Source organism: Daucus carota, chromosome 1 (genome assembly GCF_001625215.2).
Source record: "Daucus carota subsp. sativus chromosome 1, DH1 v3.0, whole genome shotgun sequence".
In the NCBI taxonomy this organism is placed as follows: Eukaryota; Viridiplantae; Streptophyta; class Magnoliopsida; order Apiales; family Apiaceae; genus Daucus; species Daucus carota.
In genome coordinates this window covers 26357736-26374275 of record NC_030381.2, presented here as the reverse complement: position 1 = coordinate 26374275, position 16540 = coordinate 26357736, and the positions used below count along the sequence as shown (strand labels likewise).

Sequence of the window (16540 nt, the reverse complement as noted above, 5' to 3'; positions counted from 1 at the left end):
GACTCAAAAAGATTTATCAGACAAGAATTCGACGTGAATTTAAACATAAATCGAACTTCATTGTCAGTGTAGAGTTATTGGTGGAATATCTGCATTCTGACTGAGTATGCACAGTTGATTTATAAGTATTTCTGCAGGGTGTGACATTAGCAGAGTATATAAGAAAAATCACTTAGCAGTAGCTTAAAACTGTACAAAGCGCGCCTTTAATAAAAAAGCCCACCTAAAATAATTTAAATCCTAACAACATAAACTAGAGCAAAAATTACGCCATTTGGAATGCTTCATTCTCTCTTTTCTCAAATCTTGCCATAAAATTTTACCCCTCAGTTTCTTTCAGAACTTTTCTCGTACCTCCATTATTTTCCTTTATTTCTGCTCATTTTAATCAATTCCATTCCATTCTTCGATGGGGATGGAATGAGTAAAAGCACCTTTTGTCAACTTGCCACGAATCTGTATCTCCAGAAACTTCATCAGATCCAAGCATCTGGTTTATCATATTCTAACTGTATTTGACATATCAGCCAACTTTGATGTTGACCTCTTCTTTCCCAAATGGTCATTTACATGTATATTCTAATATTCATGCTCACCTCATGCTCAATGTCACTGGTCACACATCATTTTCTATGGAGCTAATGACCAAAAAACCCAATCAACTTGTCATTTTTTTGCCAAAAAACCTCTAAACTTCCGTTTTCATTAACAACCCCAATAAACTTTATTAAAATATATAAAAAAATACAAAATAAACCATGGTTAAATCTGCCGATCTGACTTGTCAAGTATCTTTTCCTGATTTATATCTTTTTATACACGTGTGTGCCATGTCGTGCCTATTCATTAATAATAATAATAATTTATCCTTTAATAATTTATACTATTCTAATTTCATAAACCCAATGAATATCTGAGGGTTTCATCATCTTTATCAAAGTTACGCTTAGACAAACAAATTTGATTTTATATAATTGCTAAATCCAGGAAATGATTAGAACTTCTCGGTGACTTTGATAATTTGATGTTCAGGATTATAGTCAAAAGCAATTTGCAAGGCATGTATGTGATTTTGAAAGAGTTATGCACACATAGTGGAGATAGTACTCACAAAGTAGACCTTTGTATTCAATCATGTCTTTTAGTGAGGATGTTCTGAAATTAGATTTTAAAGATTGAAAATCAATAGACATAAAAATCTGACATGTTGAACTGACAACAGCAGCAAGCCAACAATATCATAATTTTTCTTAAACTTTGTTATTCCTGAATTCATTTATCCAGTCAAATTTCAAGCGTTCACTATAGTAGTGCATAATAGTGAAGATATTGTGTGTATTAAGGGATTGCATCATAGTGAATTACCAGAGCAATGCTTGCTATAACAAGAAGGCGAAAGGTAGCACTGATGCTGATCAAACTATCTTAAAGCTGATTTTAGTGGTGCTGATATATTTTTTTAGTTATTCTTACTATTTTTTGATTAATTGTAATGAATTTGCCACATAAGATATAATATGATTATGGTTAGTCCACGTCAGCTATAAGTAACTCTAGTTAATTTTTTTCAAAGATTTAGTAAAGTTTATTGGGGTTATTAGTGAAAAAAAGGTTTAAAGGTTTTTTCGCAAAAAAATGACAAGTTAGTTGGGTTTTTTGGTTAATAGCTCTTTTCTCTATGCTAATAAATCTTTTTCAGACGCCTGGGAATGACGATAGACAATAATTTAATGTCACCATAGATTAGCCTCAACTCATATTTATGATGGAATTTAAAAGTTGTATTGTATTCATGAAGTCATCTTTGTAACTGGTTCAACCTGTGATAAAATAACTTAATGTGTCAATTGATTCTGGATTTTAACACCAACTCATCCACGCATATCTGCAACTGAAACATGAAATAGTTTCTTTGGGAAGATAATACAACAGATTCTTATTTATCAAAGAACGGGAAGCAGAAACTAAAAACCTTGGTAACTTGAGAATAATAAGAGCAACTGTAAACAAGCTATGATATTTACTAAACTAGTGATCAACTGCTACTACAAAACAGTAGGCTGAAGTTTTATTTATCTAGGAAATAAAACTGAAGGAGCTGCAGAATCGATGGAAGCATAACTAGATGACTCAGTATTGTAATTACCCGAAGATTCTCCTAGTCTATGTCTCCAAACATTTTGTCCATATGCTATAGCCAGAGGAGCTATTGACATGTTCAATGGAGCATAATAAGTTGCAACAGGCATCGTAGGTGGAAGAATAGGCAATGGAGCGTCAAGATTAAGGACATGAATCGCTTGCCTAATTGAAGGTCGCAAAGTTTTATCTGGATGTGCACACCAGAGCCCAACAATCATCAATCTCTGCAGTTCTTGCTCATCATAATCTCCACAAAGCTTTGGATCAGCTGCTTGAAGAAGTTCTCCTGTTCCGTATAGACTCCAGACCCATTGAAGCAGTCTCATTCGACTTTCATCAAAATTTGCATCAATCACTTTTCTTCCACAAGCTATTTCTAGTGCTACAATTCCAAAGCTGTAGACATCTGATTCTTTACTGGCTTGGCCGGTAGTAATACATTCAGGAGCCATGTAGCCGATGGTTCCAGCCAAAGCAGTTGTTTGCGCACCTTTCTCATGATCAACTAATCTTGCTAATCCAAAATCCCCAAGTTTTGTTAAGAAATTCGAATCTAACATAACATTGCTTGGCTTAATATCCCTATGCACAACACATTGCTCCCATTCCTCATGTAGATATAGCAGTGCTGAGGCTAATCCTTGAGTAATTTTGTGTCTTATTGGCCATGTCAACAAGCTTTTCCCTCTAAAAAGATGGGAATCCAAGCTACCATTTGGCATATACTCATAAACAAGCAGAAGATCACTTTTTTCATGACACCATCCAAGGAGTTGCACCAAATTTCTATGTCTCAATCGAGTGATGATCCTCACTTCTGATGCATACTCCTTTAAACCTTGCTTTGAAGTTCTTGATACCCTCTTAACAGCTACATCACAATTCAGTGCTTTCAAGAAGCCTTTATAAACCACACCAAAGCCTCCTTCCCCAAGCCTCTGCTCCACCGCAAAGTTCTTTGTTGCGCGAGCCAATGCACTATATGAAAACCTTTTTGGTCCGGTACCTCTTTCAAATTCCCCATCCATCGTATCATCAAAAGCAATTTCATCTTCATTATCCTCTCTATTCCTTCTGTATATATAATAAGCCAAGGCCAAGAGTGCTACACAGAATGCTGTAACTCCTCCTGCTACAAATCCAATTAGCATCGCGTTATCATTAGAGGAGGTCGGTGCTTGATTGGTCAGATAACTTTCATGTAGCTCTAGGCTTGTATTAAAACCCCATGTATAAATACCACATATAGCTGATTGGTTTCCTGTGGATGCAGAGAAGCCAAAAGTAACATTTTGAGGCAAGTAGTCTCTCAAATCAACTATGTACGAAAGACTCTGATTTACAGTCCTGTTATTACTCAAAGCAGTGAAGACAACACTAAGATTCTTAGAACTGGATTGATAAGTTATCCAAGCATCATTTTTCAGCCCCTCCAAAACACTAGATTTTCCACCCAGCCAACTTACATTAGTAACAGATTTCATAGAGCTGAGATCAATACCTACATGCTCACCGACAGGATCCCAGCCTGGATTCGTATAAACATCAAATTCAACTGCAATAAACGGATTATCTGTTGAATTCAGAGGCTGCTCATCAGTTGTCAGGCCAAGGCTGCCACCTTTTGTTGCTGTTCTTGGAATCTTGGAACCAACAGGAGCCAAAAAGAACGCCATCCCATCGCCATATTTTGTCCGGTTCTGTGAGTTTATGATAAAGGAAAAGTGGGTTGTGAAATCTGTGAGATTTCCTGACCTGTCATCCCAAAGGGTCATAGGTTGATAGTATGTGGCTCTACCCATGGATGCAAGGTCTGCAGTGAGTTGGATTGTATTGCTTGCTAAAGTTGCATTTCGGTCTAATGAGATATTACCGATATTAGTACCAAAATTGTTGAAAGTAAAGGATAAAGAAGCTGCAGAACGGATAGTTTGAAAGATCAAGAGTGTGTCGATGATCATATATATTGACGATACAAGATGCAAGTTAGAACTGTAAGCAGTCATATTGTGGTTGTTATCTTGCTCAAGTTCTAATAATTTTTTTGTAAATTTTGTCTCTTATAGAAGAAACATCTGATAAGAATCCAAGAAGATTTCCACAAGCTTCTATTTTAATCATGTTGCAAAATAATTATTGGATATATTTGTGTCAGAAAGTCAGTATCTACTTCATATCTTTTAAAAATTTAGCCGCTTTGGTCAAGTCTGGAATCTTAGTCTTGCTCATCGGTTAGTGATTCTTAATTTAACCTCTATTTTTTTACACAATACTCAATTTTATGTGTTGCAATACTTTAAAATTTTCACCCATTCGTGATCTCTCTGACAGAACCTCGATCTCCAGTATATTTCACCAGAGGAATATTAGCTAAAAACAAAATCCATAACTTAAGTGTTTTGAATTTTCTTATTTTGTGTCAACATTATTAGATGGAATTTAGTGCCATTCAAGTAAACGTAACACTGGAAAATGTGAGTGTCAATTCAAATTTAGCAGATGGAAGCAAGTCCAGAAGTCAAGTGACCTTTACCATATTTTCTTGCAAAAGGTGCCTTGTAGTTCTGTATATTAACAGATTTGCAGCAAAGCTTGACCATTTAACAAACTCATATCTATTTATAGAAAATGCTGCATCACCAAAGTATGGGGACAATATCCTCAGATCATGTAAAACCGCATTGTTTTTTGTTGAACATAAGAAAGACTTGCTACCATTTAAATAAAATTATCATGTCAGCCTCTGCATTCTAGTGAAACATCTTTTTATATCAGTTATCATAGAAATGACTGTCTGGCTGTTTCTTGATCAGCTAGAACTGAGTCCTTGGAGATATCATCTCGGACAAGTGTAGCTGTTAGCCTGCTGCAGATATTTTAACTAGGTCAACTGCAGATGCAATTGTTTTAATGTTACTAATGCATATATGGCATCTGACAAAGGCCGGCAGATAATCTTGATAGTTTGGTTCACAAGTAACATCTGGTTGTTTACCTAGTTAAACACGACAATGAAATTGCTTAAAGGGTTGGCTACAACATATATTATCACATGTTACAAGCCACGAAAAAAATTATCACTGCTGACTCATTTGTAGTCAAATGTCTATGTCAATACAAGCCACGTAAATTTGCCCCGAACTTGGAAGTATTACAGATGTTAGAAATCTAGTGACAAGAATTTGAAGAAAAAAAAAGAACTATATTTACTCATGTATTTACATAATTCAAGGTTTCATAAAGCCTTATAGCCTCAGAAAAGCCATGAATTTCAGAGCACTCAAGCTATTGACAAACAGTTCGAAGAACTGACTAAATTTAAAAAGATCATAAAGAATAGCCTTAGAGTTTTATTGAACTGAATTTTTCTGTGTGCATATCACCAAAGTTTATGATTGCAGGTTTAATTTGAAGATCTTGATCTTAAAGATGATTGTGATAGAAGAAGCTTTATTTAGTGGGTGACACATTTTATTATTCGAAAGGAAAAGTGATAAAGTAAAAGGTGAAAGGGTAAGACTAAATGATAAAGAATAGGTCCTGCATAATTTTCTTGTAGCTGAAGTAATTTAGTGTTCTTTAAAGTCTTCATGTTCCCAAAGCCAGAGTCTGAGTCTTCACTCTTCAGTGTATCATAATCAAACTAATTTTTTTTTTTTTGCTGCAAATTGCTTTCTGAATACATTTGAACTCCTGTAGTCCAAGATCTTGCTTGTATCAGAAAGATTATATCTACCCTATCACAAAGATTGATCTTCTTCGAATCTTTAGGTAACCTATTTTTCTTAATTCCTTTATTCTTTCATGACTATTAGTTTTGGTAGCTGCAAGTTGTGTACATATCTGAGAAGAAATGGTCTTTCATATTGATCTTCTAATTTATAGTTTATTTCTGGATATATTCTGTTGAACTGCTAGTTCCCCTAAAATCCTATAGCAGAACAAGGACTTGGTATGTATATCATGTTCATGCATGTGTCAATGATATGTGTTGAAACTTGAAAGACCTTAAGCTATGAATTTTGTGCTGCATTGAGTTAAGGACTTTTTAAAGACCTTTCGGGTTAAGGAAGCATGCTTAATATGTTTGTCGTGTTTCTAAGTTGATAGTTAGTATCAATTGCATTATTGTAAACACTATATAATATGTTGTTATCAAATTTTGGTTAAAATGAGAGACTGGCAAGACAAAAGATTAATATAAGCAGGGAATGGTTTATTGACTTGATTTAGGTTTAGATGTGTACTCGTTAAGAAGGCATTCATCACTAGGCAAATTCTGTTAGGTGACATAGAACAACTAACTAGTGGATCACTCACTCATAGAAATAGGCTAAAACTTGCCAGAAATTTATCACTTTTACTAATTGTCGTATATGTAAACTTTCTGTCTCTCTGATTTTCCCAGTCATGGATGTCGAAGAATCCCCCAGCGTAAGTCTGAGACTCTTGGTAGACAGAATGAAAAGTGAAGTAGTTTTTGCAGAAGCAAATCACGATTTTGTTGATGTTCTCTTCAGTTTCATGACAATTCCTGTCAGCACAGTCCTTAAACTCACTGGTGATCAATCATTCAGTTGTATGAATAACTTATGTGCTAGTGTCAAAAATTCGGATGAGAATTTACTATTACACAAGAGTTGCAGAGAGGTATTGCTTCATCCCCGAAGTGCAGCTGAAATTTACTGCAGAAACCTGAAAGTCAATTGGTATGAAACTGATGGTAACGAGTACTTTGAATGCGAATCTTGTAACCTTGTTAGTTATTATTGGCAAAATGGTCATTGTTCTTGTGGATGCCAATTGCGTAATGAGTTAAAATTACCAAGTCCAAGCCCTAACCTACCAGGGGGTTTCACAAAATCAACTACTCGTTTTATGATAACCAGTGACCTAAATGTAAGGCCCCTCTCTACTATGAAAGGTTTGATGCTGCTTAATTCGCTTGAAGGAGGTGAGAATAATATGCTTGAAGAAAGAACTATAGATGTAGGAAAAGATAAGGTACTTACTGTATGTTTAATAAGTGTATAAATTTAATTAGCGAAATAAAAGTGTCCAAATTTCAGCGTGTTCTTACTTTTCCTTACTACTTTAGCGCAGATTCTACAGTTGCTCAAGTTTTCACTGGTGTCAAAGAATCCACTTACTGAAGCCTTCTTGCGTCTGGTCCCTCCCAGTAATAATAGTTGCAATATTACCAGCTTGTGTGGTTCAGTAAATGTAGATCATAGCCAAGAGACGGTCAGTAGCTCAGCAAAGACGGAGGGAATGATTTCTTTAAAGCTTATTATCAACTCAGTCAATAATACAGTGTTATATGCAGAAGCTGCTAATGACTTCGTCAATTTACTATGTAGCTTCCTGACATTCCCAATTGGTTTTCTTTTTCAAAAGAATTCGTATCTGCCCTTCAACGGATGCATGGATAATGTGTACAAGAGCATTAACAATATTGAAGTTGAGCTCTTTAAATCTCCATTGATGAAGGAAACTTTAGTCGATTCAAGATTGGCTCCTGGTCTTGCTCAGATTAAGAAAGTTATTAGTATTAAAGACGCTACAGAACCAACGTATCAGGAATTTATAGGGCATTATAATGCTAAGCGATTTAATAGTAGCTCAATGTCTCGCAACAAGGAAACAGTAATTGCAAATGGATTTATTAAAGGACCGTCCAGCTTTATGATAATGGACAATCTGGAAGTAATGCCTCTATCGCCAATCTCAGGCTTATGTCTAATCAAGAGTATGCAGATACCTTTTGATAAAATTGTGGAGAAAGAAGTAGTCATCGGTGAGAAAGAGGTAAATCTCCCAACATTCATACTCTCTTCAAACTATTAAGTGATAGTGGCAATTAAAAAATCATCTTGAGGTTCCAAACCATAAATTCATATTGTGCTTAATTTCTGGCTTATATTTTGTGATCCAATCACACAACTGTTTGCCTTTGACAAGGCCTGAACAGTGAGCAAGATCCCTTTGATTAAGATCAAGTATTCTTCAACCACATTATTCCAAGAGTTGCTGTTAATAAAAGAAAATATACTCTGCATTATTATTGTGCAGGCCATACGTCTCTTTACAGCTTCTTTGGTTGCGGAAAATGCTCTCACTGATGCTTTCTTGCGTGATGAAATAAAGCAGGAACAACAAGGTAAAGAAACTAGTACACTACTATATATGTATGTTCCACGTTAATTTCTTTAATTTGGTGTGATGCATTACTATTTATAGGTTGAACAAACCATAAGGTACTACTTTTCACACACAGTGTAGTAAATTTAGAATTAATAAACTGATGTTGGTTCTGATGAAGTTTGAGTAGAAGCTGAATGTGTGCTTTCTTACTGTGAAACTGCAGGGAATGAGTGAACCAGCATTCAAAAATGCATACATGTGTGGAGAAAAGCTCAATTGTGATAAAATCATATTTGTTTTTTTATGGCAATGTTCCCAGACTTGGTTATTTATTATTGTTCTGCTCTTCGCATGAACTGGCTTATATTACTATGTTTACATTGATAGCTCAACAGCAAAGCTATTCTCAAATCTGTAAAAATAAATTACATTTGGCACCATGTTTAACCAAAATAACATTTCTGCTTTTTCTTGGATTATTTTCGACATCTCAGCCTCTGCTTAGATAATTTGGTCAGCTGCAGATGCAGTTGTTTTAATACTTAACTGTTGTACTGGTAATTTGATTTCAAAAAAAGGAAAAAAAAAAACTGTTGTACTAGTAATTGTTACCCGCGTAGCTACGCATGCGCGTTATAAAGATTATTTGAAAAATTTTAATGTAGAGAAACACAATTAATTTTTGCTAAATTGTTTCATATGCATATTATATTTCTTTGAGACACCTTATTTCTTTAATTTATTGATTTATAAATAGAGGAAAATAAGCATTATGCCTTTATAAGTGAGCTCCTTGTTCTACTAATTTAATTACAATAAACTTTTTACATTAATTTGGTCTCGATAGCGTAACTCATGCACAGCTGTTTTAATTAAACTATGTGAGAAAATCAAATGATAAAGATTGCTTGAAGATTTTTAATATAGAAAATCAAATTAATTTTAGAAATTGTTTCATTTCCAGAATAATATTAAAATCTTGTATTTTTTATAATGATATTATTTTCTTAAGACAACTTATTTGTTTTATTGTTAGAAGTTGAATTTATTAATTCATAAATAAAGAAAAGAAAACGGTACTCGTTTCGAATTGATCTCTTGTTATACAAATTTAATTACACTACATGAGACTTTGACAGATTTGATTAATCAAGCACCAAGCTCCTCGGATAACAAGGGAATGCTGATTGGATTTCTAGTGGGGGGAGCTCTTGCAGTCTGTGTTGGTATTTTGGCATTGGCTTATTATAGAAAGAGAAGGAATGGAGAGGAGGATGGAGATGAAATCACATTTGATGATACGATGGATGGGGAATTTGAAAGAGGGACTGGACCTAAAAAGTTTTCATATCATTCGCTGGCTAAAGCAACAAAGAACTTTGCAGAGGAGCAGAAGCTTGGAGAAGGAGGCTTTGGTGTGGTTTATAGAGGCTTCTTGAGAGCACTGAATTGTGATGTTGCTGTTAAGAGGGTATCAAGAACTTCGAAGCAGGGAGTGAAGGAGTATGCATCAGAAGTGAAGATCATTACTCGATTAAGACATAGAAATCTGGTGCAGCTACTGGGATGGTGTCATGAAAAGAATGATCTTCTACTGGTTTATGAGTATATGCAGAATGGTAGCTTGGATTCCCATCTTTTTCGAGGGAAAAGCTTGTTGACATGGCCAATAAGATACAAAATTGCACAAGGCTTAGCCTCGGCACTGGTTTATCTACACGAAGCATGTGAGCAATGTGTGGTCCATAGGGATATTAAATCAAGCAATGTTACCTTGGATTCAAATTTCATAGCAAAACTCGCTGATTTTGGATTAGCAAGATTGGTTGATCATGAAAAAGGAGAGCAAACAACTGTTTTTGCTGGAACTCTGGGATACATGGCTCCTGAATGTATAACTACAGGCCAAGCCAGTAAAGAATCAGATGTTTACAGCTTTGGCATTGTTTCACTAGAAATAGCAGGTGGAAGAAAAGTAATTGATCCGAATTTTGATGAAAGTCGAATGAGACTGCTTCAATGGGTCTGGAGCCTATATGGAACAGGAGAACTTCTTCAAGCTGCTGATCCAAAACTCTGTGGAGATTACGATGAGCAAGAACTGCAAAGATTATTGATTGTTGGGCTTTGGTGTGCACATCCAGATAAAACTTTTCGACCTTCAATTAGACAAGCGATTCATGTCCTTACTCTTGAGGCTCCATTGCCTATTCTTCCGCCAACTATGCCTGTCGCAACATATTATCCTCCATTGAACATGTCAACAGCTGCTCTAGCTATGGCATATGGTCACACTGTCTGGAAACATAGACCAGGTGAATCTTCTGGTAATCAAAATAATGAATCCTCAAGTAATGCTTCCACCGATTCTACATTTCAATCAGTTCTGTATCCTAGATGAACTACATTTCTATCAAAATACTATCCTATATTCATAGATTTCCACTCTTTTTTGTGTAATATCATTTTTTGGATGAACACTAACATTCAACAAAATATCACATCCACAGCAAAATATTTGATACATCTTCTTGACATTGATTATAATTTCAGTGCTCTTGAAGCTGACATTTGGATACATAAATGTCTCTAACTCCCTTCCTTGCAGAATAGGATACTAGAATAGTATATGGTACTAAAGAGTTCATACATCTATAACAGTTCCCAGGAACTAGAAGTCTAGAATATATGTACGGATTGTTAGTTTAGTGGAGGCAGGCTAATTTACTCTAACAGGAGTACATAAGTTGATAGCTTCTAAGTTTACTGATAAACACCTGACTTGTCGAACTCTCAGTGTTATAGAGATATAACTGACTTGTCAATCTCTCCATTTTTCTGCGAGCTTTACCTAGCTTGTGATAGAGTTTTCTGCATAATAATTTTGAATTTCTTATTTAGAAGAATTCAACAGCAATATCTAACTCCAAAATGTGGTACACTTAGAAAAATAGGATACATAGCTCTTGTCAATAACTTAGTTTCTGAAATACATCTTGAGCGTTTGGCAGGCCAAATAGATTTGTCGACGTGAAGTAGAATTGACTTCTCGATATCTTACATGAAAATATTTAAGTTAGAAATTTGTTAAAATTCAACTTTATTCTCCATTCTTCTGCATCATGATCGGTATGATCTTCTTTCGTAGATTTTTTTTTTAATTGTAATTGAGCTATTATAAAGAGAAAAATACTCCAGTAGAATTTTTAATGGTTTTATTACAAATTCTACAACATAAATACAAGTACAAACATGGACAAACAAAGTTGCTTAGGATTGTCAATAAGACTTACCCTTGTTACCATACAAGTTCCAGAGCTATCGTGTCATGTTCAGAATTTTATTTTCAATTTTCTCTCTTGATTCAGCTGCTCCATGGAGATTTGGAGTACTTGAAACTGATTTGACATCTTTCCCTTTCATCTTCCGTAATTTTCTTTTTTCTTTGGCCTACCAACTCCTTTGATTTTTACTTAATTCATCATCTCACAAATCATTGCTCGGAGCTATCAACTAACTGTAGAAGTTCCTGGCGGCAATCACATCTTTCTGAACATTCAATTAAACCAAAATACACAAAAAAAAACACACAAGCTCTCAAAAGAGAGGAATAAACAAAATCGAAGTAAATTGGGAACAAAACTCAGCGGAAAAGATTGAATTAAAAGAAACAAAACAATCAAAATAAAAAAGTGACAGAGTGTAGTATTAAAATTTGCTTCAAAATCTATGTGACATTAGCATTTGATAAAACACTGCCTCCACAACAAAACATTTGATATATCTTCTTGACATTGAATATTATTCCAGAGCTCTTGAATCTGACATTTGGATACACAAATCTCTATAATTCCCTTCCTTCGCAAAATAGAATACCAGATTAGTATCTGGTATTAAGAATTCATACATCTATTCTGGTTCCCAGGAACTAGTATATATGGATTCTTGGTCCAAGTTAGAGAACATGATATGGTAAATACATTATCACTTTCCCAAAGGACTCAAAAAGATTTATCAGACAAGAATTCGACGTGAATTTAAACATAAATCGAACTTCATTGTCAGTGTAGAGTTATTGGTGGAATATCTGCATTCTGACTGAGTATGCACAGTTGATTTATAAGTATTTCTGCAGGGTGTGACATTAGCAGAGTATATAAGAAAAATCACTTAGCAGTAGCTTAAAACTGTACAAAGCGCGCCTTTAATAAAAAAGCCCACCTAAAATAATTTAAATCCTAACAACATAAACTAGAGCAAAAATTACGCCATTTGGAATGCTTCATTCTCTCTTTTCTCAAATCTTGCCATAAAATTTTACCCCTCAGTTTCTTTCAGAACTTTTCTCGTACCTCCATTATTTTCCTTTATTTCTGCTCATTTTAATCAATTCCATTCCATTCTTCGATGGGGATGGAATGAGTAAAAGCACCTTTTGTCAACTTGCCACGAATCTGTATCTCCAGAAACTTCATCAGATCCAAGCATCTGGTTTATCATATTCTAACTGTATTTGACATATCAGCCAACTTTGATGTTGACCTCTTCTTTCCCAAATGGTCATTTACATGTATATTCTAATATTCATGCTCACCTCATGCTCAATGTCACTGGTCACACATCATTTTCTATGGAGCTAATGACCAAAAAACCCAATCAACTTGTCATTTTTTTGCCAAAAAACCTCTAAACTTCCGTTTTCATTAACAACCCCAATAAACTTTATTAAAATATATAAAAAAATACAAAATAAACCATGGTTAAATCTGCCGATCTGACTTGTCAAGTATCTTTTCCTGATTTATATCTTTTTATACACGTGTGTGCCATGTCGTGCCTATTCATTAATAATAATAATAATTTATCCTTTAATAATTTATAATATTCTAATTTCATAAACCCAATGAATATCTGAGGGTTTCATCATCTTTATCAAAGTTACGCTTAGACAAACAAATTTGATTTTATATAATTGCTAAATCCAGGAAATGATTAGAACTTCTCGGTGACTTTGATAATTTGATGTTCAGGATTATAGTCAAAAGCAATTTGCAAGGCATGTATGTGATTTTGAAAGAGTTATGCACACATAGTGGAGATAGTACTCACAAAGTAGACCTTTGTATTCAATCATGTCTTTTAGTGAGGATGTTCTGAAATTAGATTTTAAAGATTGAAAATCAATAGACATAAAAATCTGACATGTTGAACTGACAACAGCAGCAAGCCAACAATATCATAATTTTTCTTAAACTTTGTTATTCCTGAATTCATTTATCCAGTCAAATTTCAAGCGTTCACTATAGTAGTGCATAATAGTGAAGATATTGTGTGTATTAAGGGATTGCATCATAGTGAATTACCAGAGCAATGCTTGCTATAACAAGAAGGCGAAAGGTAGCACTGATGCTGATCAAACTATCTTAAAGCTGATTTTAGTGGTGCTGATATATTTTTTTAGTTATTCTTACTATTTTTTGATTAATTGTAATGAATTTGCCACATAAGATATAATATGATTATGGTTAGTCCACGTCAGCTATAAGTAACTCTAGTTAATTTTTTTCAAAGATTTAGTAAAGTTTATTGGGGTTATTAGTGAAAAAAAGGTTTAAAGGTTTTTTCGCAAAAAAATGACAAGTTAGTTGGGTTTTTTGGTTAATAGCTCTTTTCTCTATGCTAATAAATCTTTTTCAGACGCCTGGGAATGACGATAGACAATAATTTAATGTCACCATAGATTAGCCTCAACTCATATTTATGATGGAATTTAAAAGTTGTATTGTATTCATGAAGTCATCTTTGTAACTGGTTCAACCTGTGATAAAATAACTTAATGTGTCAATTGATTCTGGATTTTAACACCAACTCATCCACGCATATCTGCAACTGAAACATGAAATAGTTTCTTTGGGAAGATAATACAACAGATTCTTATTTATCAAAGAACGGGAAGCAGAAACTAAAAACCTTGGTAACTTGAGAATAATAAGAGCAACTGTAAACAAGCTATGATATTTACTAAACTAGTGATCAACTGCTACTACAAAACAGTAGGCTGAAGTTTTATTTATCTAGGAAATAAAACTGAAGGAGCTGCAGAATCGATGGAAGCATAACTAGATGACTCAGTATTGTAATTACCCGAAGATTCTCCTAGTCTATGTCTCCAAACATTTTGTCCATATGCTATAGCCAGAGGAGCTATTGACATGTTCAATGGAGCATAATAAGTTGCAACAGGCATCGTAGGTGGAAGAATAGGCAATGGAGCGTCAAGATTAAGGACATGAATCGCTTGCCTAATTGAAGGTCGCAAAGTTTTATCTGGATGTGCACACCAGAGCCCAACAATCATCAATCTCTGCAGTTCTTGCTCATCATAATCTCCACAAAGCTTTGGATCAGCTGCTTGAAGAAGTTCTCCTGTTCCGTATAGACTCCAGACCCATTGAAGCAGTCTCATTCGACTTTCATCAAAATTTGCATCAATCACTTTTCTTCCACAAGCTATTTTTAGTGCTACAATTCCAAAGCTGTAGACATCTGATTCTTTACTGGCTTGGCCGGTAGTAATACATTCAGGAGCCATGTAGCCGATGGTTCCAGCCAAAGCAGTTGTTTGCGCACCTTTCTCATGATCAACTAATCTTGCTAATCCAAAATCCCCAAGTTTTGTTAAGAAATTCGAATCTAACATAACATTGCTTGGCTTAATATCCCTATGCACAACACATTGCTCCCATTCTTCATGTAGATATAGCAGTGCTGAGGCTAATCCTTGAGTAATTTTGTGTCTTATTGGCCATGTCAACAAGCTTTTCCCTCTAAAAAGATGGGAATCCAAGCTACCATTTGGCATATACTCATAAATAAGCAGAAGATCACTTTTTTCATGACACCATCCAAGGAGTTGCACCAAATTTCTATGTCTCAATCGAGTAATGATCCTCACTTCTGATGCATACTCCTTTAAACCTTGCTTAGAAGTTCTTGATACCCTCTTAACAGCTACATCACAATTCAGTGCTTTCAAGAAGCCTTTATAAACCACACCAAAGCCTCCTTCCCCAAGCCTCTGCTCCACCGCAAAGTTCTTTGTTGCACGAGCCAATGCCCTATATGAAAACCTCTTTGGTCCAGTACATCTTTCAAATTCCCCATCCATCGTATCATCAAAAGCAATTTCATCTTCACTGTCCTCTCTATTCCTTCTGTATATATAATAAGCCAAGGCCAAGAGTGCTACACAGAATGCTGTAACTCCTCCTGCTACAAATCCAATTAGCATCGCGTTATCATTAGAGGAGGTCGGTGCTTGATCGGTCAGATAACTTTCATGTAGCTCTAGGCTTGTATTAAAACCCCATGTATAGATACCACATATAGCTGATTGGTTTCCTGTTGATGCAGAAAAGCCAAAAGTAACATTTTGGGGCAAGTAGTCTTTTAAATCAACCATGTATGAAAGACTCTGATTAACAGTCCTGTTATTACTCAAAGCAGTGAAGACAACACTAAGATTCTTAGAACTGGATTGGTAAGTTATCCAAGCTTCATTTTTCAGCCCCTCCAAAACACTAGATTTTCCACCCAACCAACTTACATTAGTAACAGATTTCATAGAGCTGAGATCAATACCTACATGCTCACCGACAGGATCCCACCCTGGATTCGTATAAACATCAAATTCAACTGCAATAAACGGATTATCTGTTGAATTCAGAGGCTGCTCATCAGTTGTTAGGCCAAGGCTGCCACCTTTTGTTGCTGTTCTTGGAATCTTGGAACCAACAGGAGCCAAAAAGAACGCCATCCCATCGCCATATTTTGTCCGGTTCTGTGAGTTTATGATAAAGGAAAAGTGGGTTGTGAAGTCTGTGAGATTTCCTGACCTGTCATCCCAAAGGGTCATAGGTTGATAGTATGTGGCTCTACCCATGGATGCAAGGTCTGCAGTGAGTTGGATTGTATTGCTTGCTAAAGTTGCATTTCGGTCTAATGATATATTACCAATATTAGTACTAAAATTGTTGGAAGTAAAGGATAGAGAAGAGAAGCTACAAAACGGATTGTTTGAAAGATTAAGAGTGTGTCGATGATCATACATATTGACGATACAAGATGCAAGTTAGAACTGTAAGCAGTCATATTGTGGTTCTTATCTTGCTCAAGTTCTAACAATTTTTTGTAAATTTTGTCTCTTATAGAAAAAACATCTGATAAGAATCCAAGAAGATTTCTACAACCTTCT

General features: G+C 35.1%; 4 protein-coding genes across 4 annotated transcripts; 2 read left to right on the top strand and 2 right to left on the bottom strand.

The window, feature by feature from the left end:
• Nucleotides 1-1991: 1991 nt before the first annotated feature.
• LOC108200642 (L-type lectin-domain containing receptor kinase IX.1) lies at nt 1992-4252 on the bottom strand. Its single transcript, XM_017368865.2, has one exon. It carries the CDS (start codon nt 4146-4148, stop codon nt 2073-2075), a length of 2076 nt encoding a protein of 691 aa, XP_017224354.2. The 5' UTR covers nt 4149-4252; the 3' UTR covers nt 1992-2072.
• Nucleotides 4253-5685: 1433 nt separating this feature from the next.
• On the top strand, nt 5686-8765 carry LOC108204596 (uncharacterized). Its single transcript, XM_017374118.2, has 5 exons — nt 5686-5913; nt 6551-7146; nt 7246-7950; nt 8215-8302; nt 8510-8765. Exons 2-5 carry the CDS (start codon nt 6553-6555, stop codon nt 8518-8520), a joined length of 1398 nt encoding a protein of 465 aa, XP_017229607.1. The 5' UTR covers nt 5686-5913; nt 6551-6552; the 3' UTR covers nt 8521-8765.
• A 645-nt stretch (nt 8766-9410) lies between these two features.
• Nucleotides 9411-10980, top strand: LOC108219997 (L-type lectin-domain containing receptor kinase IX.1-like). The gene has a single exon (XM_017393626.2). The coding sequence runs from the start codon at nt 9467-9469 to the stop codon at nt 10685-10687; it is 1221 nt and encodes a 406-aa protein (XP_017249115.2). The 5' UTR covers nt 9411-9466; the 3' UTR covers nt 10688-10980.
• Nucleotides 10981-14275: 3295 nt separating this feature from the next.
• Nucleotides 14276-16540, bottom strand: LOC108194780 (L-type lectin-domain containing receptor kinase IX.1). Its single transcript, XM_017361718.2, has one exon. The coding sequence runs from the start codon at nt 16394-16396 to the stop codon at nt 14357-14359; it is 2040 nt and encodes a 679-aa protein (XP_017217207.2). The 5' UTR covers nt 16397-16540; the 3' UTR covers nt 14276-14356.